Below are 27,655 nucleotides of genomic sequence, written 5' to 3'. Positions count from 1 at the left end.
AAGTCTGGCTCTGTAGCCCAGGCTGGAGTGCAGTGGCGTGATCTCGGCTCACTGCAACCTCCGCCTCCTGGGTTCAAGCAATTCTGCTGCCTCAGCCACCTGAGTAGCTGGGATTACAGGCATGCGCGACCATGCCCAGCTAATTTTTGTATTTTTAGTAGAGACGGGGTTTCACCATGTTGGTCAAGCTGGTCTCAAACTCCTCACCTCGTGATCCACCTGACTTGGCCTCCCAAAGTGCTGGGATTGCAGACCTGAGTCACCATACTGGCCTTTGTTTTTGTTTTTGTTTTTTTGAAATGGAGTCTCGCTCTGTCGCCCAGGCTGGAGTGCAGTGGCGTAATCTCAGCTCATTGCAACCTCTGCCTCCCGGGTTCCAGCATTTCTCCTGCGTCAGCCTCCCGAGTAGGTGGGATTGCAGGCGTGCGCCACCATACCTGGCTAATTTTTGTCTTTTTAGTATAGATGGGGATTCACCATGTTGGCCAGGCTGGTCTGGAATTCCTGACCTCAGGAGATCTGCTGCCTCAGCCTCCCAAAGTGCTGGGATTACAAGGGTGAGCCTCCGCGCATGGCCTGTTTTTTCAGTTAAAGTTTACAAAGCTTTTATGTATGGTTTGTATAGTTTTCGGGACAAGTGAAGGGCTGAAACTTAGTTGTGCGGTTTTGTGGGGTAAGTAGAGGCTGAAATACAGCCTGCAATCCACTGGCCAGGCTCTCCTCCTCATCCAGAGGAAGGGGCACATTTTTTCTTTACACAAGAGTACCGTTCCTAGAAAACCTGCTTTTTCCCAAAAGGGCACCTTTGCCTAATTTGCACAAAAGCAATGGAAAAGCTAGCAGTGGTACTGAAAGCATGTATACCAGATAATAGACAGCAGAAATTAATCCCTGGAAGCTACTTAAACATAAAAAAATTTTCTTAGATGTCAACTTAAAAATGTGTAGGGGAAATACATAGTTTTTGAAAATTATTATGGGGAATAAACAAGCCTCCCCCCCACCAAAAAAAAGACTATTGCTCCCAAACTCTCTTCCAATGTTGCTCTGGTGCCTTTTCTTCACCTTGCACTACAAATCTTCACATCTCCCCTCTCTCTTTGGTTCTTCCTTTTGGCTACTTCTTTCTTTAAACAACTGATAATTAATTTATGAAAACAGTTGATGCCGGGCGAGGTGGCTCACGCCTGTAATCCCAGCACTTTGAGAGACCGAGGTGGGTGGATCACTTGTGGTCTGGAGTTCGAGACCACCCCGACCAACATGGAGAAACCCCGTCTCTACTAAAAATAAAAAATTAGCTGGGCATGATGGTGCATGCCTCTAATCCTAGCTACTCGGGAGGCTGAGGCAGGAGAATCGCTTGAACCCAGGAGGCAGAGGTTGCAGTGAGCTGAGATTGCGCCATTGCACTTCAGCCTGGGCCACAAGAGTGAAACTCTGTCTCAGGAAAAAAAAAAAAAAAAAAAAAAAGTTGACAAGTAAGTGCAGTGGTGAGCAGCCTCAATTCCTGACTCAGTACTGATGGAAACAATCTGTTTAACAACCTCAGAAGGACTGTGTGAGGCAGTGAGTCATCTGTGGATTCTCATCTGGAAATGATCCCAAATCCCAGAACCCTCACCATAAGGCATTTTTCTTGCAGTGGTTTATGGAGTCTTGGCATTCCAACTGGTCCTTCATGCTGGGATTCTTTTCCTTTGTGCCTCTGATCCAATCAGCGCACACCTTCTCCAAGGATTTCCTGCTGTGGCTGGTTGGGGTAATCCTCATTCAGTGAATTGTCACCTCTGGTTCCAAGAGTGTATTTCCGGAGTTTTGTAAAGCCTAGGGCAGCGTGGCTATCCTGACCAACTAGTTCCTAAAGGAATGGCCAGGAGGACATGGCTGTCCCTCCAAGAGCCCCCTACTACTTTTTAGACCTCATTATACTCTCGCCCTGAGGCAATTTCCTTTCCTTTTATCTTCTGCCTGATATTTTCCCTAAATGTTCCCAAATTTATCCTCTTCTCTAAGGGCTTTGCTTCTTCAGGCCTAACTAAATACACAATCCACAAGCCACTGATCTCACCTCAGCTGTACCTGTGCTAATTCTCACTTCCAGTTTTTCTCCAGGGCCAGTACTGGGAGGGATGGCGCAAAGATATACACTGCCACCTGGTGGCCAACTGCTAACCAGCTCTGGTAACACCAAGGATGCTATTAGCACCACAGCAACGGGCTCTGGAGGCGGATTTGCAAAAGCACCAGGCGTGGGTGGAGCAGTGTCAGCTCTTTGGTTGGTAATAGCATCTCTCTGCCTGGAATTATCTTTCCAAGTCTATTTCTCTCAAAATTCTTTTCATCTTTCAAGGTCCATATAAATGCCACGTTTCCCATGATCCCCTTCTTGATCTTTCAAGTTAGAGGATCTCACTTCTCTGAAAGTACTACAGGGTAGGTTCAGCATTTCGTTTGTAACTCTTATGATGCTGCTCTTTGCCTACTTCAAACTGTTGCTAATCCCTTAAAAACTCAGCTTCTTTTCAGTGCATGCCATCAGGATATTGTAATAATCTGCTGAACTCCTGGGTCACTTCCCCCACATTCCCTGAAAATTTAGAAGCCTGATTCATTCTCTTGGTTTTCACCATTCCTACTGTCATCAGTCCTGGCTATTCCATGATGTATGGAGACAACTGGCCCTCAGTTTCTTGTCCACTAATTTCCAACCATCTTGTTTTCCAGTCCACCTCAGTCATTTATTCCCATGGTTAATACCCTAGCCCTGGTCATGTATAATAAATGCGCTCCTTGCAAAACCTGTATATTTTGCACCTCACATTGACTATCACTTCCTTTCCAAAATTTATTTCCTTTTTTTTTTTATTTTTTGAGACAGCGGAGTCTTGCTCTGTCACCCAGGTTGGAGTGCAGTGGCACCATCTTGGCTCATCGCAACCACTGCCTCCTGGGTTCAAGTGATTCTCCTGCCTCAGCCTCCTGAGTAGCTGGGATTACAGGCATGCGCCACTACGCCTAGCTAACTTTTTGTATTTTTAGTACAGACAGGGTTTCACCGTGTTCGTCAGGCTGATCTCCAACTCCTGACCTCAGGTGATCCGCCCTCCTCAGCCTTTCAAAGTGCTGGGATTACAGGCACCAGCCATCACGCCCAGCCTGTTCACCTGATTTTTGACAAGGGTGCCAAGATTATTCAATGGGGGAAAGAATAGTCTTTTCAACAAATGGTGAAGGGACAAGAGGATAACTGTATGCCAAAAAATGCAACTGGACCTTTACCTCATACTATATACAAAAATTAACTCAGAATGGATGAAAGTACTACAACCATAAAACTCTTAGAAGAAAACATAAATGTTAATGTTTGTGATCTTGGATTGGGTAATGATTTCTTAGCTATGACAACAGAAGCATGAGCAAATGAAAAACTGGATATATTGGATATATTCAAAATTTAAAATTTGGGGCTGGGCAGGGTGGTTCACGCCTGTAATCCCAGCACTTTGGGAGGCTGAGGCAGGCAGATCACCTGAGGTTGGGAGTTTGAGATCAGCCTGACCAACATGGAGAAACTCCATCTCTACTAAAAATACAAAATTAGCAGGGTGTGGTGGCACATGCCTGGAATCCCAGCTACTCGGGAGGCTGAGGCAGGAGAATCGCTTGAACCCGGGAGGCGGAAGTTGTGGTGAGCTGAGGTCATGCCATTGCACTCCAGCCTTGGCAATAGGAGCAAAACTCCATCTCAAAAAGAAAAAGAAAAGAAAATTAAAATGTTTGTGTTTCAAAGGATACCCAAGGAAGTGAAAAGACAACCCACAGAATGGGAGACAATTATAGCAAATCATATGTATGATAAGGGGCTTGTATCTAGAATATGTAAAGTCCTTTTACAACTCAGTAATAAAATACAACCCATTTATATGAACAAGGAGAGAATGATAGTTCTTGTCAGATGTTGAGTGGTTGAGTAAGAAGGCTCGAGAATTGACCATTGGATTTCATAAAATAGTGTTTGTTGATGACTGACAGGAATGGTTCAAATAGAGAAATGGGGCAAATGCCTTACTGGTATAGGTTCAATAGGGAATTATTTAAGGAAATGGAGAAATTTTGTTTTTGTTTTTTTTCAGATAAGAGTTTTGCTGTGTCACCCAGGCTGGAGTGCAGTGGCACGATCTCGGCTCATTCCAGCCTCCACTTCCTGGGCTCAAACAGTTCTTATTGCCTCAGCCTCCCAAGTGGTGGGATTAAAGGTGCAAGCCACCACACCAGGCTAATTTTAATTTTTTTGTTGTTTTTAGTAAAGACGGGGTTTCACCATGTTGGCCAGGTTGGTCTCAACCTCCTGGCCTCAAGTGATCCTCCTGCCTTGGCCTCCCAAAGTGTTCATGCCACCATGCCTGACCTGGAATTTTGCTTTAAAAAGGACCATATGGGCCAGGCCCAGCAGCACCTGCCTGTAATCCCAGCTACTTGGGAAGCTGAGGCAGGAGAATTGCTTGAGCCCAAGAGTTCAAGACCAGCCTGGGCAACATAGGGAGACTCTCTGTCAAAAATAAATAAAAGGGAGCGCAGATATAGGGTACTGTTCTATCCTCTCAAGCTGAAGGTAAGATCAAGAGAACTATTTAATTTTTAGAAAGGAATATATGTGTTTGTTTTGTTTTGTTTTGAGATGGAGTTTCACTCTTGTTGCCCAGGCTGGAGTGCAATGGCGCAATCTTGGCTCGCTGCAACCTTTACCTCCCAGGTTCAAGTGATTCTCCTACCTCAGCCTCCCAGGTAGCTGGGATTACAGGTGTGCACCACTGCGCTCGGGTAATTTTGTATTTTTAATAGAGACGGGGTTTCACCATTTTGGTCAGGCCGGTCTCAAACTTCTGACCTCAAGTCATCCACCCACCTTGGCCTCCCAAAGTGCTAGGATTACAGGCGTGAGCCACCGTGCCTGGCCTATATGTGTTTTATGAATGGTTTTTGTTTATGGTTTTTGTTTGTTTTTTTTTTTTTTTTGAGATGGATTCTTGCTCTGTCACTCAGGCTGGAGTATAGTAGCAAGATTTCGGCTCACTGCAACCTCCACCTCCTGGGTTCGAGCCATTCTCCTGCCTCAGCCTCCCGAGTAGCTGGAACTACAGGCACGTGCCACCACACCCAGCTAATTTTTGTATTTTTAGTAGAGATGGGGTTTCACCATGTTGGCCAAGATGGTCTCAATCTCTTGACCTCGTGATCCGCCCGCCTTGGCCTCCCAAAGTGCTGGGATTACAGGCATGAGCCACCGTGCCTGGCCCAACCATCTTCTTAATTCTAAGACAAATATACTCTGGAACTTTACTTAGGGTTTGTTTACCAATTGATCCTTCTAAAACTTTGCATTCCAACCTGAGCGACAGGGCGAGACTCTGTCTCAAAAAAAAAAAAAATTAGCATTCATTAATACCCACTTCAAAGGCTTGTTAATACAGATTTCCTGATCCCACTCTGCTGAAATTGTGACTCAGCAGGCCTGGGGTGGAGCTGAGAATTTGTATGTCTAACAGCCTCCCTGAAGATACTGATGTCATTCATCCATGGATAATCACACTTGGCTAAAGTAGGGTGGTGCTCCGTTTAATCATTTCCATCGATGCCGTCAATAGTGCTCTTCCTCAGCAGCTATGCACTCTTAAATTGTGCATCTTGCACCACAGTAAAAGTTTAACATGGATTAGAGGTAGCTTTTCTTTTGCAAAGTAGAAGAAAGTAGTGAAAAGTAGAAAAGAAAAATGAGCAAACCACACACATTAGTTTTTGAGACAGGATCTTGCTATGTTGTTCTGGCTGGAGTGCAATAACTGGCTATTCACAGGCGCCATCCCACTGCGGATCAGCACGGGACTTATATGGGCCATGCTCTGTGGAGAAGCTAGTTCACTTCTCCTTAGGTAACTTTGTGGTCCCCCGCTCGTGGGAGATTATCATACTGATGCCAAACTTGGTGTCAACACCTGACGTGCAAAGCACACTTCAGCCCAGAGCTGCTGGCCTCAAGTGATCCTCCCGCCTAAGCCTCCCAACTACCTGGGATTATAAGCACGCACCACTACGACTGGGCAGGCACGTTTTTAAGAAAACCAGTTTTAGGAAACAAAACCCATGAAAGCTGAAGTTTTGGAAAATGACTTTGTTAAATACGTGTAATCAAATTAGTCAGAATTTTACATGTCTGGTTTTGCATTAAAAATATAAAAATGTTTACAATATGATATGGCTAATTATAATTATAAAATGATTTTTTAAAAGTCTGCTTCATGTTGTGAGGCTGGTGCATTGAGAGGGAGCTTTTGTAAGCCAGGCACGGTGGCTCACACCTGTAATCCCAGCACTTTGAGAGGCTCAGGCGGGTTACCTGAGGTCAGGATTTCGAGACCAGCCTGGCCAACATGGCGAAATCCCATCTCTACTAAAAATACAAAAATTAGCCAGGCTGGTGGAGTAAGCCTGTAATCCCAGCTACTCAGGAGGCTGAGACAGGAGAATCGTTTCAACCTGGGAGGCGGAGGTTGCAGTGAGCTGAAACCGTGCAATTGCACTCCAGCCTGGGCATCAGAGTGAGACCCTGTCTCAACAAAAACAAAGAAAAAGAAAAAAAAGGAGCATTTGTGGAAGAAGCAGTGGTACATGTGTAAACGTTTAGGGTAAGTGGGGCATCACACTGGTTGAGGAGAACAGGCAGCTGCAGGGGTAGTAATGGCCTGTTTAGATTTCTTCTTAAGCTCCCAAATTTGCTGATACAGCCATTTGGGGAGCAAGGGGGTGGTCATCAAAAAACAAACAGAGAGTTGGGCGCAGTGGCTCATGCTTGTAATCCCAGCACTTTTGGAGGCTGAGGCAGGAAGATGGCTTGAGCACAGGAGTTTGAGACCAGTCTATGGGCAACATAGGGAGACCCCATCTCCAAGAAATAAAAATGAAAACAAATAGAGGAAGCATGCTTTTGTTTTACCTGCCCTCCCTGAAAAGAAATTGAAATTGACATAACTGTCTTAAGAGGATGTAAAGATGGAACGCCTAATGTCCAGAGTGGGAATCAAGGGGTTACTCTGGGAAGTGATGAAGACTGGACAGATGATGCTCATTGATTTCCCAAGCTATATATAAAGCGCGATACCTGGCTGGATGCGGTGGCTCATGCCTGTAATCCCAGCCCTTTGGGAGGCCGAGGTGGGTGGATCACTTGGTCAGGAGTTCAAGACCAGCCTCGCCAACATGGTGAAACCCTGTTTCTACTAAAAATACAAAAATTAGCTGGTCGTGGTGGCAGGCACCCGTTATCCCAGCTACTCGGGAGGCTGAGGCAGAGAATTGCTTGAACATGGGAGGCGGAGGTTGCATTGAGCTGAGATCCCACCACTACACTCCAGACTGGGTGACAGAGCGAGACTCCATCTCAAAAAATAAAAAATAAAATAATAAAGTGAGATGCCTGTAATCCCAGAATTTCGGGAGGTCGAGGTGGGCAGATCAGCTGAGGCCAGGAGTTTGAGACCAGCCTGACCAACATGGAGAAACCCCATCTTTACTAAAAATACAAAATTAGCCAGGCGTGGTGGTACATGCCTGTAATCCCAGCTACTCAGGAGGCTGAGGCAGGAGAATTGTTTGAACCCGGGAGGCGGAGGTTGCCATGAGCCGAGATCGCACTCCATTGTGAGCCATTGCACTCGTGGGCCATTGCACTCCAGCCTGGGCAACCAGAGTGAAACTCCATCTCAAAAAGCAAACAAACAAACAAACAAAAAACAAAAGAAGAGAGAGGAATCAGTGAGACTCATTAGGAGACTACTTCAGTAGATCAAGGGACAGTTTATAATGGCTTTGACAAGTATGGTGTAGCAGACATGTGCGAGTGGAAGGAATCTAAGAGTATTTTGGAGATAAAGGTAACAGTTTTTGTTGGTGGATTAGATATGGAAGGTGTGGGAAAGAGAAAAATCCTGAATAACTCCTAGCTTTTGCAATTTGGTGAACAGTGATAAAATATTTACTGAGATGTAAAAGACTAGAGAAGGAAAAGATTTGGGAGTTTGAAAGATAAACAGGACTTCTCCTTTGGCTATGCTTAATTTGAGAGGCTTTTTGACCACCCAGATACAAATAAGACAGGCTATAGATATATGACTCTAATCACTTCTCAGTCTTTTGGCCAAGATCAAGTGATATTGACTCTGGAAGTCAGGGGGAAAGCCATCAGTGAAAAACTTAACTAACTTACGAGACAACCCATTATATTTTGGATAGCTCTAGTTATCAGAAAGTTCTTGCAGTTACACTAAGGTGACTATAAATGTTATATAAATTTGATGCTCATTTACATTCGGGGTTCCTGAAAAGTACACACTTTTCTAAGCACATTCAATATTGGAAGAAAGTTATCACATTCTCCATCTTTTATTTTCTAAGCTAAACAATCAATTCTAGTTTCTCCAGCTGTTCTTCATGACCTGTTTCTAGACATGTCATCATCCTGGTTGGTCATATGCCATATAAGGTAGGATGCCAAGGACTAACGTGACCAGAATAATCATATACAAAATGTAGGACTGTCATCCCTCGGATTTGCCATTCTTTCAGAAATATGTTTGCCTTTTATAATTCATCTGTTTTCTTTCTTTCTTTTTCTTTTCTTGAGACAGCATCTTGCTCTGTCACCCAGGCTGCAGTGTAGTGGTGAGATCTTGGCTCACTGCAACCTCTGTCTCCTGGGTTCAAGAGATTCTCCTGCCTCAGCCTCCTGAGTAGCTGGGACTACAGGTGCGCCACCACGCCTGGCTAATTTTTTTTTTTTTGAAATGGAGTCTCTCTCTGTTGCTCTGGCTGGAGTGCAATGGCATGATCTGCAACCTCCACCTCCCGGGTTCAAGCGATTCTCCTGCCTCGGCCTCCTGAGTAGCTGGGATTACAGGTGCGCACCACCATGCCTAGCTAATTTTTGTAATTTTAGTAGAGACGAGGTTTCACCATGTTGGTCAGGCTGCTCTCAAACTCCTGACCTCATGATCCACCCACCTCAGCCTCCCAAAGTTCTGGGATTACAGGCATGAGCCACCATGCCCAGCCCTGTTTTCTTTCTTATTGTCATTAGTGTGTCAGTGTTCCTACCTGTGGCATACAATGTCTCTTCTTATTTTCATCTAATCCGTTGTTGGATTCAGAAATCAAATAACCAATTGAAGCTATCAGGTATTAACATTTTGCTTTGTATGTTTGGGATATTTTGTAATAATTTAAAAGGAGAGAGAGAGTATGTGCTTCCTGAGAGAGACCAAAGCCTTTCTATGAGTTGTGCTTTGAATTTTAGTGAGAAAACCTTTCTTTTTTCTCTGTTTCCTCCTGCCTATATACAAAATAAATGAGTTTCCCAAACAGTTGAGTGTCAGATGGGTGAGGTATTTCAGCCTTTTGCACAGGATCTCATTGGAGATTTTCTGAGATGTCTTGCTGAAATCAAGGTGCGTGGTGTCTAAGGCAGTGGTTCTCAAACAGTGGTGACTTGCTCCCAGTGGACATTTGGCAATATCTGGAGATATTTTTGTTGTCGTGATTACAAGAAAGGGATTACATATTTCTAGTGGGGAGAGGCCAGGGATTCTGCTAACCATTCTGTAATGCATGGGACAAGCTTCTGTAACAAAGAATTGTCTGGCCCCAAATGTCAGTAATACCTATATTTGGGACTATGGTATTTCTCTGATTTTATTAACTTTATGGGAAAAAGTTAGAAAAGTTTTAAACTTACTGAAATAATTCTACTTCCAACTAATCACTGCTCTCTTCTTTTATTACATAGAAATCATCTGTGAATAATCTTTCTAGATGGGGAAAAAATGAAGCACTGCTTTTTTCCACTTTTGTAAATTGGAAAAGTTTACATTTTTCTGTCACCATTCTCAATCTACATAATTTTTTTAATATTAACAGTGCCCGATGATTAAATTTGGACACTATGTTCATATACTGTTATTTAAAGAAAAATTATACTTTCACCATATCTCATTTTCCTTTCTGGCCTTCTGTTTCTCTTCCCCACGTTTATTCATTTGTTACAGTTGTAAGGTTTTTCTTGAGGAGGTAAGTAATCCTGTTTTTCTTCTGTCATCTCTAAAAACTAAGTAAATACAATACAACTTAAACTAGAAGCTCTGTTCTTATCTTTTAGGACCCCTAGTGAGACGTGTAGCTATTTTGGAATGAGGCTATACTAATCATGTTGACTAGCTACTTATTAGTGAGAGAGAAGGGGGCAGAAGTCACTGTCCTGTCACCAGGTAGATAAGAATGTGGGAGACAAAGAATGATGCTGTCTCTGCACGTCCTCCACGTGGGGACATTGGAATCTTTTCCTGGGGCTGTGGCATTTCTTTTGTATTGACTGCAGCTGTCAGGATCAAAGAAGAGCTAATGAGACAAAAGTAAATAGCTTCATTCTCAGGCTACCTGAGAGGAGCAATGTCTAATGGAGATTAAAAGATGAAAGGGGAGAAAAATTCTTTCTCAGCCATACCCAGATACAACTAAGTCACTGTTTTCACATGCTTCTGATTCTTCAAATTCTATGTTAACCACTTAGAATCTAGTGGCAAAAATAATCTTTTCCTAATGCTTTCTTACTTATTACATTTTCATTATTTTAAAGATAGAGGACAGTAACGTTTCCTGATCTCAATGCTTTTATATTTAGAGCTAGAGATTTATTCAGTCAGCTAGTCATTTATTCAATTATATATTCACTATGTCTATATGTTCCAGACCCAAACATGAACCAGGGAAAGGCTCCAAAAACTTGGCAGTTTCAAGTATATATTTGAAAGAGGATTGATAAGTGAATACCTGATTTGTAGTTGAAATATTTATATAATTTTTCACCTTTCTTCCGGGGTGATGACTACTTCAGATGCATGGATCAGGAAGTATTTGTTTGGGCAGTGTATTTGTAGAACCCTTGAGACTGCACAGAATAAAATAGCTAGTATCCTTCTTCAGCCATAAGACCACCTTCTAGAATTAGAGAACTGAGACACAGGTTTAATGACTTAAGTTTTCAGCACAGTCTGTAGCGTAGTCTGTACCACAGTCTGTGCTGATACTTACGTTTTCTAACTTCCAACCTTGTCTTTGTTCTAAAAACACAGGTGAGGGAAGATTGCTTGCAGAAAATGCTTTCTGCTGTTGTACCAAGGGTGTTTCTCTCCAGAAAGCCTCTGAAGCAACCAAATTGGGGTTCAGGGTTGAGGTCGAGGAAAACAATGGAAAAGCAAAAGTGAAAAAAGCACAGACCAAGAAAAAACATTTTAACTGAGGCAAAGCATCTAGGATAAAAGAGACAAATTTGATGTATCTGGAATACAAGCAGTATGTAGGTGCTGTGATGGAGAAAAAAAGCCCTAAGATTTTCCTTCATAGCTGGTCTAAATGCAGTGGTCCTTACAACTAACTGATCACAACCAGTAACAATTTTCTTTGTTCCTTCTCCACTCTCACAGCTTCACTTGACTAGCCTTAAAAATAAATAAATAATAAATAAATGGCCTGGCCTGGTGGCTCACGCCTGTAATCCCAGCACTTTGGGAGGCCGAGGTGGGTGGATCACGAGGTCAAAAGATCGAGACCAGCCTGGCCAACATGGTGAAACCCCGTCTCTACTAAAAATACAAACATTAGCCGGGTGTGGTGGTGCATGCCTGTAATCCCAGCTACTTGGGAGGCTGAGGCAGGAGAATGGCTTGAACCCAGGAGACGGATGTTGCAGTGAGCCGAGATCACACCACTGCACTCCAAGCCTGGCGACAGAGCGAGACTCCGTCTCAAAAAAATAATAATAATAAATAAATTAGTTCATTCCTCACCTGAGGGCTTACACTTGAAGTAGAACTACTGGTATTCAAAGACTGCTGCAGCATCCCCGAACTTGCTTTTCCAGCATTATCTCTTCCTAGACTCCTGTAAGTGCCTTATTCCTCAGCTAAACTGGACTAAGCACCATTCCCCAGCCTTCCCACAAACTGCCTACCACCAGACATGTGCCCAGGCCATTCCACCTTACTGAAATGCTCTTTTCTAATCTTTATCTCTTATCTCTTAGTCTACCCATCTTCCAAGATCCCTTCCAAATACCAACTTCAAGAAGCCTTTCTGGGTGTTTCCACGTGAATAAAATCTCATGATTCTTGGCTCTTTTTTTTTTTTTTAGCACTTTCTTGTCTTGTCCCCTCCAGCACCACATTGTAACTTTTGAGGTCAGGGACTTTGGGTTCCCTGCATCTTACAGCAGAGTGTTGTGCATTTTGTAGACTGTTTCCTTTTTTTTTTTTTTTTTTTTGAGATGGAGTCTCGCTCTGTCACCCAGGCTGGAGTGCAGTGGCCTGATCTCGGCTCACTGCAACCTCTACCTCCCAGGTTCAAGCGATTCTCCTGCCTCAAGGCCTCCCGAGTAGCTGGGACTACAGGTGCCCGCCGCCACGCCCGGCTAATTTTTTTTTGTATTTTTAGTAGAGACGGGGTTTTACCAGGTTGGCCAGGCTGGTCTCCATTTCCCTACCTCATGATCCGCCTGCCTCAGCCTCCCAAATTGCTGGGATTACAGGTGTGAGCCACTGCACCCAGCCCAGACTTTTTCAATATATATCCACATACATTTTAATTTTTTTCATCACCTTTAAAAAAAAGCTCATTCAATTCTTTCTGGGTTTAGAAAGCTGTTATTTCTTGATTTACTTATGTGTGTGACAGTCTTGCTGTCTTGCCCAGGCAGAGTGTAGTAGCATGATCATGGCTCACTGCAACCTCAACCTCCAGAGCTTGAATGATCCTCCCACTTCAGCCTCCCAAGTAGCTAGGACCACAGGTGGGCGCCACGACACCTGGCTAATTATTTGTATTGTTTGTAGAGATGAAGTTTTGCCATGTTGCCCAGGGTGGTCTTGAACTCCTGGACTCAAGCAATCCTCCCACCTCGATCTTCCAAAGTGCTGGGATTACAGGCATGAGCCACCATGCCCAACGTATGGATGTTTTTATCAAGATGTTATCTTGCCCGAAGATTGAGAGGTCCAAATAAGAACTCAGTGAAAGCGGGCGCAGTGTCTCAGACCAGTAATCCCAGCACTTTGGGAGACGGAGGTGGGCTGACTACCCTGAGGTCAGGAGTGCCAGACCAGCCTGGCAAACATGGCAAAACCCTGTCTCTACTAAAAATACAAAAATTAGCCGGGTGAGGTGGCAGTTTCCTGTAATCCCAGCTACTTGGAGGCTGAGGCAGGAGAATCACTTGAACCCGGGAAGCGGAGTCCAGTGAGCCCAGATCGCACCACTGCACTCCAGCCTGGAAAACAGAGCAAGACTCTGTCTCAAAAAAAGAAAAAAAAAGAGGCCGGGTGCGGTGGCTCATGCTTGTAATCCCAGCACTTTGGGAGGTCGAAGCGGGTGGATCACCTGAGGTCAGGAGTTTGAGACCATCCTGGCCAACATGGTGAAACCCCATCTCTACTAAAAATACAAAAATTAGCCGGGCATGGTGGCAGGCACCTGTAATCCCAGCTACTTGGGAGGCTGAGGCATGAGAATTGCTTGAACCCAGGAGGTGGAGGTTGCAGTGAGCTGAGACTGCGCCATTGCACTCCAGCCTGGGCAACAAGAGCAAAAACTCTGTCTCAAAAAAAAAAAAAAAAATGGAATTGGAAAAAGCAAAATTTGTGGCTAGGATGGGCGGGGACAAGGATGACTAGGTAATAGAGACTGGAAAAGAGAATGGAACAGATGTAAGGAGCATTAAGTTGGTGGCTACCTGGGGCAAATGGAAAAAGAAAATAAAAGAACAAGAAAGGGAACTGTAAAAAAAAACAATAAAAAAAGACAATCTGAGATACAAATATTGAAGAGATGGCAGGAGAACAGTCAAGACATAAGAGTTGTGTCTAAGGGACATATTCCTGTCTTTTGGTTGTCCTAGGGAGGTTCCTTTCTGTGCACGTCAGAAGATGACAGGCAAGAAAACAAAGTGGAAAACAATAAGGAAGTGAAGGTAACCCCTTTATAACCTCCCACTGGTTCATTCCTTGGAAATAGAAATGACTCAGGGAGGCAGATGAGGATAAATAAAACGCTGCCTTGAAACAGTCTCTATGCTTAGCTAGATTCTGTCTGCAGCTGCTTTCTGCAGAATCCTGCAAATTGGGTTTGTCATCTGACCGTGTCTCTCTCCTCCTGTGTCTCTACATCTATTTCAGGTCCCTGGGTTTGCTCGTGTCTGTTGCCTTGGTTCCTCTGCTGTGTTCCTCTAACTGTGGGCAATGCCTCCATCCATTTCTAGAAGTAAATGTGTTGATGGCATTTTATCACCTGTGTAGTTCCTCTTTTGACCGTCTCAATTCTCACCTATGTCTGCGCCTATTGTTTTTACCTTCGTCTTTTATTTTTCTTTCTGCACCCTTTTGTTTCTGCTTCTGTCACTGCTTCTCTCTACCAGCTGGCTTTCTATGATGATGCCATCCCCATAGCAACCTCTCTCTGGAGAAGAATGATGGGAAGGAAAAGAGAGAGCTAGAATAGATGGGCTAAGAGAAGCCAGATTGGAGCTGGAAGGTAACCTTTTAGATTGAGTCCTAGAACAGAGTACAGAGAAACTATGAAGACTGATACCAGCCAAGTTACACAAAACCCTAAGAAAACACAAATTGGGAGCCCAAATCCAGTCCCTGCTGGCAAAACTCATTCAGCAAATCCTTTCTGTTGTAAATTAACCTGTCATCCGTTTTCCCTTCCTTGTGATTCAGATGAACTATTCTTTCTTTCTTTGTTTCTAGGTCTCATGATTCTTAAACATGTATAGTTCTTTTTTTCTTCTTAAAGCTAGTCAAGTGAAGCAGTGTGAGTGGAAAAGGAACAAAGAAATTCATAATTGGTACAGTGGTACAAACACCACTGTACTCAGATCAGCCACATGTATATTTTCTTTCCTTTTCTTTTTTGAGACAGAGTTTCTCTCTTGTTGCCCAGGCTGGAGTGCAATGGCACGATCTTGGGTCACTGCAACCTCTGCCTCCCAGGTTCAAGCGATTCTCATGCCTCAGCCTCCTGAGTAGCTGGGATTACAGGCATGCACCACCACACTTGGTTAATTTTGTATTTTTAGTAGAGACGGGGTTTCTCTATGTTGGTCAGGCTGGCCTTGAACTCCCAACCTCAGGTGATCCACCCACCTCAGCCTCCCAAAGTGCTGGGATTACAGGTGTGGCCACTGCGCCCGGCCGCCACAGGTATATTTTCTTTTAAAATTTATGAATATTCAGGGCCAGGCGTGGTGGCTCACGCCTGTAATCCCAGCACTTCGGGAGGCCAGGGCAGGTGGATCATGAGGTCAGGAGTTCGAGACCAGCCTGGCCAACACAGTGAAACCCTGTCTCTACTAAAAATACAAAAAAAATTAGGCGGGTGTAGTGGCGGGCGCTTGTAATCCCAGCTACTCCAGAGGCTGAGGCAGGAGAATCGCTTGAACCCAGGAGGCAGAGGTTGGAGTGAGCCAAGATCACGCCATTACACTCCAGCCTGGGTGACAGAGCGAGACTCCATCTCAAAAAAAAAAAAAATATTATGAATATTCACATTGTAACCACAAGGTCTTTCTTTTGATATACTATAGTTTTTTCACTAAGATTAGTTCTGGACACCATACTTTAAGTGATACATGAAATACACTTGGAATGCCCTTAGAAAAAGACCAATAAAGAAAAAAACCAACATGAAATGATATTATCCACTCTTATTTAGGACCAGAATGTTAGATAAGAGATTTAATAAGGATAAAGTTTTTTTTTTTTTAACCAATAATGAGATTTGTTTCATGTAGGGAAGGGTTATTGAGTAAGTTAAAGCAATGGAATAATTCTGCTCAGAGATCTTTAAATTATATAAATATCCAAATATCTGTAAATAAAATTGGTTAGATCAGTTTTCCCTCAAACTTTAGCTTCCTTTTTCCACCGTTTCCTTTGACCTCCACCTGGAGAGCTGGTTAGACACAAATTCCTGAGCTCTACTCTCAGTAATTCTGATTCTGTAGGTCTGGGGGGATGGGAGGGGCTTGAGTTTGCATTTCTAGTTCTTTTTCTTTCTTTCTTTCTTTTTTTGTTTAGACAAGGTCTCCCTTTGTCACCCTGGCTGGAGTGCAGTGGCACCATCTCAGCTCTCTGCAGCCTCGACCTCCCAGGCTCAAGCTATTCTTCTGCCTTAGCTTCCTGGGTAGCTGGGTTTACAGGCATGCACCACCACGCCCAGCTAATTTTTTGTATTTTTGATAGAGATGGGGTTTTGCCAGGTTGCCCCCACTGGTCTCGAACTCCTCAGATCAGGAAATCCACCCGCCTTGGCATCCCAAAGTGCTGGGATTACAGGCGTGAGCCACCACGCTTGGCCTTGAGTTTGCATTTCTTTTTTTTTTTTTTTTTGAGATGGAGTCTCGCTGTGTCGCCCAGGCTGGAGTGCAGTGGCGCGATCTCAGCTCACTGCAAGCTCTGCCTCCCGGGTTCATGCCATTCTCCTGCCTCAGCCTCCCAAGTAGCTGGGACTACAGGCGCCTGCCACCACGCCCAGCTAATTTTTTGTATTTGTAGTAGAGACGGGGTTTCACCGTGTTAGGCAGGATGGTCTCAATCTCCTGACCTCATGATCCACCCGCCTCGGCCTCCCAAAGTACTGGGATTACAGGCGTAAGCCACCACGCCTGGCCTTGAGTTTGCATTTCTAACAGGATCCTGGGAGATTCTGATGCTGCTGGTCCCCGGACCACCATTTGAGTAGCACTAGTCTAGATGATTTCCGAAGTCAAGCAATACAGTTGCCATACATAGTACATAAATGTGTGGATATTTTATTGTTCCTTGATTAAAAATAACTTTCCTTTGGGAATGGAGGAGCATGAATAGACTAAATCAAGTTGGTTTTTTTTTTCTCTGCCATTTGCAAGCTGTGATATCCATTGACCCCTTTCTTTGTTTTGTAAAATGACCAACCATAGAGGTTTGCCCAGGTACTTTCAGTGCTAAAACTGAGATAGTCCTGGGCAAACGGGATGATTGGGTGACCTCTCCATTCACGAGGCTAGTGAAATAGAAAGAATGTATAAGGAAAAATGAACTTGGCTAGGGATCAGAAAATGCAGTTTCTAGTCGTAATTCACAACTTATTAATATTCTGACCTTAAATTGATCATTTAAATTCTCTTTCAGTTTTTGCACCTATAAAATGGGGATAATGTTAACTACTTTACTTACTTCCCACAAAAGTTTTGAGGATCAATTGAAATAATGGATAAAAAGATTATTAAAATACCATATACATATTAAGACAAAAATGTAGCTCACTTGTTTTTGCTTAGAATTTACGATTTACAGCCCAGTGCGGTGGCTCACACCTGTAATCCCAGCACTTTGGGAGGCCAAGGCGGGTGGATCAGCTGAGGTCAGGGGTTCAAGACCAGCCTGGCCAATATGGTGAAACCCCTCTCTACTAAAAATGTAAAAATTAGCTGGATGTGGTGGCATTTGCCTGTAATCCCAGCTACTCGGGAGGCTGAGGCACGAAAACTGCTTGAACCTGGGAGGTGGAGGCTGCAATGAGCCGAGATTGTGCCACTGAACTCCAGCCTGGGTGACAGAGTGAGACCCTGTCTAAAAAAAAAAAAAAAAAAAAAGGAGTTTACTATTTACTGGCAAAAAATAGCAACCCAGCAATCTCATTCCTAAGCATACAACAAGTATACAACCGAGAGAAAAGAATTCATACACTCAGCAAATATCAGGAATGTTTATAATAGCTCGAACTGGAAACAATGATGCGTACATCAGTGGGAGAATAGATAAGTAAATGTTGTCATAGCCAAAAGTGGAATACTACTCAGCAGTAAGAAGGAATGAACTACCAACACAACCACAATAGTACTCGTAGACACGATGCTCAGTGAAAAAACATCTGAGCACAAAAGAGTACATACTGTATGGTTCCTTTTAAAGGTCAAGAACAACAAAATTCATTGATGATGGCAGAAGTAAAAATAGCAGTTTCTTCTGGAGAAGGAGGCTATAGACTGGAACCAGCACTAGGAAACTTTTTGAGGAGCAAGAAATGTTAAAGAATCTAGATCTTGATCTGGTTAATGTTTATGCCTGTGCATACAGATATAAATATTCACCCAACTGTAAACTCCAGATTAGTGCATTTTTATCTGCTTTATTGCATGTGCACTTCAGTAAAGAAGAAAAAACAAAGGAAGAGACACAAATAAAGGAGGGAAGGACTCACCCTCAATTCTATCACCACTAGAAAACAATGTGTTTTTTTTCTTGAAATGTTTGCATTCTAACCGCCCCAGCACTAAGAAGAGGTTCAGTTTTGTAATTGGAACGTCTGATGAGCATCTGATGAGTGGATCCAGAGGTTATCCCCTCATGTCGAGTTGATGATGATATTTCAGCTTCTAGACTTGAGCAAGATGACAGCAAAGGGAAGCGGAAACCCTGGGTCACCGGTTCAGGAAGAGGGCCAGGTTTACGTCAACGTTGCAACAAATCTGGTGGCTTTTTTTTTTTCGTGTTGCTGTTTCTTTTCTTCCTCTTCATCTTTGGGTCCGTTTGCTACTTTTCTTGGATTGATTTTCCACTCTACCCCACTACACAACGTCCTCTTTGGGGAGGAGGGGGGTCTTTACATTTTCTTCCACTCTCCGACTTTCCCATATTTTCTCATGTGTCTCAGTGAATTCAATGGTATGTGCTAACATTTTCTTTTATGAGTCTATTCCAGGGGCTCACATCCTGTCCCCTGCCCGAGGAGCCTTCCAGTAGCCTTTACAGCCGCATTCTCAGGCTTTTATCCACTCTTTTTGTAACAGTGCCTGTGACATTCCCACTCATTACAGCGTGCCCCTCCCATGCCTCCAGGAAATTCTCTGTTTTCTCACCGGCTTTCTACTCAGCAGCTATTCTCAGTCTAATGTGCTTCATTCACCGTCAGCCTTCCTCAGGAAGACATAAAAAAGGGTAAAAAAGAACATTTATTTCTCAGGAAGGATTGGTCAGCTGACTAAGTTGTCTGAGGGTCTAAAAAGATGAGGGGGTAACTCAAAGCATAAATGCTTGAGGAGATGGATACCCCATTCTCCATGAGGTGATTATTTTACATTGCATGCCTATATTAAAACATTTATGTGGCCAAGCGCCGTGGCTTACACCTGTAACCCCAGCACTTTGGGAGGCTGAGGCGGGCGGATCACCTGAGTTTGGGAGTTCGAGACCAGCCTGATCAACATGTAGAAACCCTATCTCTACTAAAAATATAAAATTAGCTGGGTGTGGTGGCACATGGCTGTAATCCCAGCTACTCGGGAGGCTGAGGCAGGAGAATCGCTTGAACGCGGGAGGCGGAGGTTGCGACGAGCCGAGATCGCACCTTTGCACCCCAGCCTGGGCAACAAGAGCGAAACTCCATCACAAAAAAAAACAAAAAAAAAAAAAAAAAGAGAAAAAGAAAGAGTAGATGTGAGTCAGCTAAGCACTTCAGCCATCATGTAGCTGTTTTCCTGTGAGTGGGGGGAGGGGGCTGGTATCCTGGTGATTGTGTCCCACTAATAGCTACACAGAGAAAGAAGGACATTTATAGCTTTAGAGCACTGCTAGAGAAAAGTTAAGGAACTCAACGAATTGTCTTCACTTCATGCAAGCAATTATCTGTGTTGCTTATATATTGGCACTTGTATAGAAGAAGACTTTTCTCGCTTCTCGGCCTTTTGGCTAAGATCAAGTGAAGATGACTTTTAAAACCCTTGTCTGTCATCATGCAATCACCCTCCTTGGTACTTACACAAATGAGTTGAAATCATGCATTTACATGAAAACCTGCAAACGAATGTTTAGAGCAGTTTTATTCGTAGTTGCTAAAACTTACCAAGATGTCCTTCAGTAGGTGAAGGGATAAACTGTGGTGCATCCACATAATGGAATATTATCCAGTGATAAAAAGAAATGAGCCACGAAAAGACATGCAGGAACCTTCAATGAATATCACTAAGTGAAATAAGCCAATCTGGAAAGGCTACATAATGTATGATTCCAACTGTATGACATTCTGGAAAAGGTAAAACTATGCAAAAAGATCAGTGATTGCCAGGGGTTGGAGGAGTAGGGAAGGGAGGTGGAACATGGGATTTTTTTTTTTTTTTCTTTTGAGACAGAGTTTCGCTCTTTTGCCCAGGCTGGAGTGCAATGGTGCAATCTCGGCTCACTGCAACCTCTGCCTCCCGGGTTCAGTCAATTCTCCTGCCTCAGCCTCCTGAGTAATTGGGATTACAGGCATGCACCACTACGCCCGGCTAATTTTATATTTTTAGTAGAGATGGGGTTTCACCATGTTGGTTGGGCTGGTGTCGAATTCCTGACCTCGTGATCTGTCCACCTTGGACTCCCAAAGTTCTGGGATTACAGGCGTGAGCCACTGCACCCAGCCTGGAACATGGGATTTTTAGGGCAGTAAAGCTGTTCCGTATGATATCATACATTTATCAAACCTATAGAATATACAACACAAAGAATGAACTTGAATATAAACTATGGAATTTATGTAATAATAATATATCAATATTAGCCCATCAATTATTAACATGACAGATGTGGCTCGGTGAGGTGGCTCACGCCTGTAATCCTAGCACTTTGGAAGGCCAAGTCAGGCAGATCATCTGAGGTCAGGAGTTCAACACCAGCCTGGCCAACATGGCAAAACCCCGTCTCTACTAAAAATACAAAAATTAGCCAGGCATGGAGATGGGTACCTGTAATCCCAGCTGCTCGGGAGGCTGAGGCAGGAGAATCGCTTAAACCTGGGAGGTGGAGGTTGCAGTGAGCCGAGATCACGGCACTGAACTCCAGCCTGGGTGACAGAGTGCAAGAAAAAAATAATAACAATAAGTAATAATGATAATAATATAAGAGATGTATCACACTAATGCAAATGTTAGTATTAGGGGTGTTAAGGGAGTACATGGGAACTCTGTGTACCTTCTGCTCAATTTTTCTGTAAACCTAAAACTGCCCACCCCCAATAAATCCTATTAATTAAAAAACAAAGCGAAACACTTGTTTATATGTCTCTCTCCATCCGCTTCACCACCATGAGAACTTAAAGGGAGGAACATGTTTTTTATCTTTATGTTCCCGGCATCTGGGATGAAAGAGAAAGGGAACGCTATTTTTAGTGCATACCCTAACAACATCTCAGACTTAGCGCATCTGAAATAAAAGTCTTGATTTGACCCTCAAGTCTCTGTCTGCTTTCCTGACTGAGGTAAATGGCAATTCCAGTTCTCCAGTTGGTCCAGCCAAAACCTTTAGGATCATTCTTGACTCCTTTTTTTCTTTTGTGCCCAACATCTAGACCGCCAGTAGGTTGCACCTTGAAAATATATTTCAAATCCAACAGCAACCCACTCTATGCTCCTATCCCTACCCTCTGTCTAAGTTTGTTCATGCTGCTGTAACAAAACAACACAGGCCAGGTGCAGTGCCTTACGCCTGTAATCCCAGCACCTTGGGAGGCCCAGGTGGGCGGATCACCTGAGGTTAGGAGTTTGAGACCAGCCTGACCAACATGGTGAAACCCTGTCTCTACTAAAAATACAAAAATTAGCTGGGTGTGGGTGTGGTGGTGGGTGCCTGTAGTCCCAGCTACTCTGGAGGCTGAGGCAGGAGAATCGCTTGAACCCAGGAGGCGGAGGTTGCAGTGAGCCGAAATCACGCCATTGCACTCCAGACTAGGCGACAAGAGCGAAATTCTGTCTCAAAAAAACAAAAACAAAAACAAAAACTGAGTAATCTATAAACAGTAGAAATGTATTTCTCACAGTTCTGAATGCTGGGAAGTTCAAGGTACCCGCAGGTTTGATGTTTGGTGAGGGCAGCTCTCTGCTTCTAAGATGGCGACTGTTGCTCCGTCCTCATTAGGGGGACGAGTGCTGTGTCCTCACATGGTGGAAGGCAGAAGGGCAAAAAAAAAAAAAAAAAGGAGCAAACTCTCTGAAGTCCCCCCACCGCACTTTTTTTTTTTTTTTTTTTTTTCGAGGCAGGGTCTGGCTCTGTCTCCCAGGCTGGAGTTCAGTGGTGCAATCACAGCTCACTGCAGGCTTGACCTCCCGGGCTCAAGTGATCCTCCCACCTCAGCCACCCGAGTAGCTGGGACTACAAGTGCAAACCACCATGCCCCACGAATTTTTTGTATTTTTTTTTTTTTTTTTTTGTAGAGACAGGGTCTCCTTGTGTCGCCCAGGCTGGTCCAAAAGGGGGAAATAAGAACTCCTGGACTCAAGCGATCCTCCCGCCTTGACCTCCAAAAGTGCTGAGATTACAGGCATGAGCCATCGAGCCTGGCCTCCGCAGCCCCTTCTGTATGGGTATTAATCCCTCCATGGAGGCAGAGCCCTCATGACTCAGTCACTTCCCAAAAGGTCCTGCCTCTTAATATCACCACAGTTAGGATTAAGTTTCTGCATGAATTTTGGAGGGAACACACATTTAAACCACAGCACCCTCCTTCAGCATCTTCTCCATTCAACAGCACATACTTTTTTAAAAACACAAATCAACTCATGTCATGCTTCTGCTCAAAAAACTAAAATGGCTTCGTAGCTTCCTGGCTGTCTGTCACATTCGGAATATAAACCAGAACGTTCATGACTGCTTACAGCGTCCTGCATGAGCAGACTCCTAGCTGTCTTCAACATCATTTCTCCTGCCACTCTGCCCCCGCTTCACTCCACTCCTGCCAAATCCGCCTTTTGACACCCTGCCAAGCACGAGTCCTCCTTTTGGTGTCTGCGTTTGAAATGCCTTCTGTTTGAAATGCTGTTTTCAGATACTCCCAAGGTTGACTTTCTCGTGTGATTCAGGTTTCTGTTCAAGTATCATCTCTACTGAGAGAGGAACCCTAACCACTCTATCTTAATCTTCCCCAGCCCCAACCCTTTATCACCTTACCTTGATATTTTCTTCTTCAAAATGCTCCCTTATTACTTGACAGTATATATTTATTGTCTGCTAAGGCTGCCATAACAAAATACCACAAACAGGTGGCTTAAACAACAGGAATTTGTTTTCTCAAAGTTCTAGATGCTGGACATCCAAGATCAAGGTGCCAGTAGGGTTAGTTTCTCCTGAGACCTCTCCCTTCAGTAGCAGATGGCTGTCTTCTCAGTGTCCTCACATGGCCTTTTCTCTATTCACAGGCCTAATGCCTCTTCCTCTTCTCATAAGAACACCTGTCCTATTGGACTAGAGCCCCACCCTAGTGACCTCATGGAACCTTAATTACCTCCTTAAAGGCCCCATTTCCAAATACAGTTCCATTCTAAGTTACTAGGGGTTAGGGCTTCAACATATGAATTTTAGGACACAATTTAGTCCATAACACTTTGCCCTGTGGCCCCCCAAAATGTATGACCTCACATCCAAAATACATTTATCTCTATCCCTGTAGGCCCTAAAGTCTTAACCCATTCCAGCATGAGTTCCAAATCCAAAATTTCATCTGAATATCATCTAAATTTGGTATGGGTGAGACAAGAGGTATGATTAATCCTGAGGCAAATTTTTTTCCAAACTGAGTTTGGGAAACCAGACAAGTTATGTGCTTCCATAATATAATTGTGGGACAGGCATAGGCTAGACATTCCCATTGCAAAAGGGGGAAATGGGGGAAATAAGAAAGAAGAAAGGGGTACCTGGTCTTCCAAGTTCAAAATTCTAGTAAGGCAAATTCCATTTTTTTAAAAAAATTGTGGGCCGGGCACGTTGGCTCACACCTGTAATCCCAGCACTTTGGGAGGCCGAGGCAGGTGGATCGCAAGGTCAGGAGTTCAAGACCAGCCTGGCCAATATGGTGAAACCCTGTCTCTCCTAAAAATGCAGAAATTAACCAGGCATGGTGGCAGGCGCCTGTAGTCCCAGCTACTCTGGAGGCTGAGGCAGGAGAATCACTTGAACCTGGGAGGTGGAGGTTGCAATAAGCCAAGATCTCGCCACTGCACTCCTGCATGGGCGACAGAGCGAGACTCTGTCTCGGAAAAAAAAAAATTGTGGTAAAAACACATAACAACAACAACAAAAAAGGTAGGCTGGGCATGGTGGCTCACACCTATAATCCCAGCACTTTGGGAGGCCGAGGTGGGTGGATCATCTGAGGTCAGGAATTTGAGACCAGACTGACCAATATGGTAAAACCCCGCCTCTACTAAAAACACAAAAATTAACCAGGCGTGGTGGTGTGCACCTGTAGTCCCAGCTATTTGGGAGGCTGAGACAGGAGAATTGCTTGAACACAGGAGGCGGAGGTTGCAGTGAGCCAAGACTGCGCTACTGCACTCTAGCCTGGACAACAGAGTGAGACTCCATCTCAAAAAAAATAAAAATAAAAAATTAGCCAGTCGTGGTGGTGTATGCCAGTAATCCCAGCCAGAGTGAGACTTCATCTCAAAAAAAAAGAAGAAAAATGGTTACCACGTGAACCATCTTTTTTTTTTTTTTTGAGACGAAGTTTCACTCTTGTTGCCCAAGTTGGAGTGCAATGGTGCAAGCTCGGCTCACCGCAACCTCCGCCCCCCAGGTTCAAGCGATTCTCTTGCCTCAGCCTCCAAAGTAGCTGGGATTACAGGCTTGCGCCACTATGGCTGGCTAGTTTTGTATTTTTAGTAGAGATGTTGTTTCTCCATGTTGGTCAGGCTGGTCTTGAACTCCCAACTTCAGGTGATCCTCCTGCCTCGGCCTCCCAAAGATTACAAGTGTGAGCCACTGCGCCTGGCCCATGTTAACCATCTTTTAATACTTTATCTTACATTTATTTTATTACAGTTTTTAAAATATCTTTTCAGCTTTACTGAAGTATAATTGACAAATAAAATTGTATACATTTAAAGTATGTGCACATGATGTTTTGATATACATGTATATTGTGAAATTATTATCACAAGTTAGTTAACACGTTAACTTTTTTTTTTTTTTTGAGATGGAGTCTCACTCTGTCACCCAGGGTGGAGTGCAGTGGCGCGATTTTGGCTCACTGTAACCTCTGCCTCCCAGGTTCAAGCGATTCTCTTGCCTCAGCCTCCTGAATAGCTGGGATTACAGGCACGTGCCACCATGCTCGGATAATTTTTGTATTTTTATTAGAGATGGGGTTTCACTATATTGGCCCGGCTGGTCTTGAACTCCTGATCTTGTGATCCACCTGCCTCGGCCTCCTAAAATGCTGGGATTATAGGCATGAGCCACCGTGCCTGGCCAATATGTTTCTTTTTATTTTTTTAATGTGGCTACTGAAATTTTCTTTTTTTTGTAAAATTGAACACTTGGTCACCCAGGCTGTTGTGCAGTGGCACGATCTAGGCTCACTGTAACGTCCGCCTCCCGGGTTCAAGTGATTCTCATGCCTCAGGCTCCCAAATAGCTGGGATTACAGGCGTGTGCCACCACGCCTGGCTAATTTTTTTGTGTCTTTAGTAGAGATGGGGATTGGTGATATTGGCCAGGCTGGTATTGAATTCCTGAACTGAAGTGATCCATCCGCCCTCCTCAGCCTCCCAAAGTGCTGGGCTTACAGGTGTGAGCCACCATACCCAGCAGAAAAATTTTAAATTACATCTGTGGTTGGGCTGGGCGCAGTGGCTCACGCCTGTAATCCCAACAGTTTGGGAGGCCAAGACAGGCAGATCACAAGGTCAGGAGTTCAAGACCAGCCTGGCTAACATGATGAAACCCTGTCTCTACTAAAAATACAAAAAATTAGCCGGGCATGGTGGCACACGCTTGTAGTCCCAGCTACTCAGGAGGCTGAGGCAGGAGAATTGCTTGAACCGGGGAGGCAGAGGTTGCAGTGAGCCGAGATCATGCCACTGCACACCAGCCTGGGTGACCAAGTGAGACTGCGTCTCAAAAAAAAAAAAAAAAAAAATTACATCTGTGGCTCACATTATATTTGTATTGGACAGTACTGGCCTGGCTTTATTCAATAATCGTTGGAGATATTTGAGTAGGACACTGACACGATTCAAATTTTGATTTAGGATAATTCACCTAGCCCTGATGTGGAACGGATTCATTTTTGAAGAAGGGAGAGGAAAGAGGAAGGAAGACCTTCGTGAAAGTGGGACGGGCCTGAGAGCTGGGATTAGGCCCTTCAGGATCAACGGGAGTGATGGATGGATGATTTAAACCCAGTTTACACAGGAAAATCAACATTTCTCAAATGTTTTCTTTCTTAATCCTGAGGACTTATTTTCTACAGTGTTATCAAACTCAAAGTGAACTCTGCCTACACTAACCTAATAAAGGAAGATTAAAAAGTTGCTTTAAAAAAAGTCGTTCTTTATGAGGAATATTACAGATGCAAGCAAAGTTTTAGAGCAGTTACTAGCTTTTTGTGTGTGTCTTGAAATGCCATTTACATTGTTTTATGAAAGAGACAGTTTTCCCTGTCTTTACCTCAATGCGTTTAAAGCCTTGTGTTCCCTGACTTTAGATTTTATGTTTGTTTTCCACCTGGTTATCATACTAGCAAGCATCCATCCCACAAAGCTGCATGAAACTAGGATTGAGATTTACATTCTGCAGATTTAGATTCTAGGATTGAGATTTACATTCTGCAGATTTAGATTCTAGAATTGAAATTTACATTCTGCAGATAACTGCATTTGGAACTAAGCAACCTCAGACATTATTCTATTCATTCCTTTTTTTCTAGGCAGACCTACATTAAAGTATTAGGTGTAAATTTTGTTTGTTTGTTTGTTTGTTTGAGACAGTCTCGCTGGCACCCAGGCTGGAGTGCAGTGACGCAATCTCGGCTGACTGCAACCTCTGCCTCCCAGTTTCAAGCAATTCTCCTGTCTCAGCCTCCTGAGTAGCTGGGACTACAGGCGCGCGCCATCACGGCCGGCTAATTTTTGTATTTTTAGTAGAGACGGGCTTTCACCATACTGGTCAGGCTGTAGGTATAAATTTTATAACATTCTCACTAACTTACTCTGTTTTGAAATTTACCCATCGCACCTCACATTTCCTCTTTTTTTTTTTTTTAATAGAGATACAGAAAGATTTCAAAAGGAATCAAATGACACAGCATAGGTGTTTGAGGGCATCTAGCCTCACTGGCCCATCCTGACATACTTAATCCCTCATGCCTCATCACCAGAGCTGTGACTCTGACTGAGCCAGGCTCCTCCCAAAGTACACTGAAGACCCAGCTCAACCAACCAGTCTCTCGAAGCACATCAGCAAACAGTTATATGGAGCAACTCTTCTCTAGTGGCCAGAGTGAAGGATTATCTACCTTAGACATCTCTGTTGCTTTCCGGGCCAGCCCAGTCCAGAACTGGTTTTTGAGCATCAGGTTCCTCCTAGGTCCCACTTGCCCAAGGAACACTTGTCTCAATATGCTCAACACACTATTTTTTTTCTTTTTTGAGGCAGGGTCTCACTCTGTTGCCCAGGCTGCAGTGCAATGACACGATCATAGCTCACTGCAGCTTCTATCTCCTGGGCTCAAGTGATCCTTCCACCCCAGCCTCCCGAGTAGCTGG

The 27,655-nt window shown here is 43.9% G+C and overlaps 1 protein-coding gene across 8 annotated transcripts in view; it reads left to right on the top strand.

Annotated features, from left to right (window-relative positions):
* The window catches only part of SLC2A14 (solute carrier family 2 member 14), a 60,580-nt gene that overhangs the window by 13,357 nt on the left and 19,568 nt on the right, over window positions 1–27,655 (top strand). For 3 of the 8 annotated variants that reach the window (XM_034935275.2, XM_034935276.2, XM_034935273.2), the window contains exon 3: window positions 13,997–14,068. The exons of the other annotated variants lie outside the window; for them this stretch is intronic. In XM_034935275.2, coding sequence (XP_034791166.1) covers window positions 13,997–14,068 — 72 coding nt within the window. The remainder of the gene's footprint in view (window positions 1–13,996; window positions 14,069–27,655) is intronic. 8 annotated transcript variants of the gene reach the window in all.

This window comes from Pan paniscus, chromosome 10 (genome assembly GCF_029289425.2).
Source record: "Pan paniscus chromosome 10, NHGRI_mPanPan1-v2.0_pri, whole genome shotgun sequence".
In the NCBI taxonomy this organism is placed as follows: Eukaryota; Metazoa; Chordata; class Mammalia; order Primates; family Hominidae; genus Pan; species Pan paniscus.
Note: the sequence above shows the minus strand (reverse complement) of the source record. Positions and strands in the feature narration are given on the sequence as shown.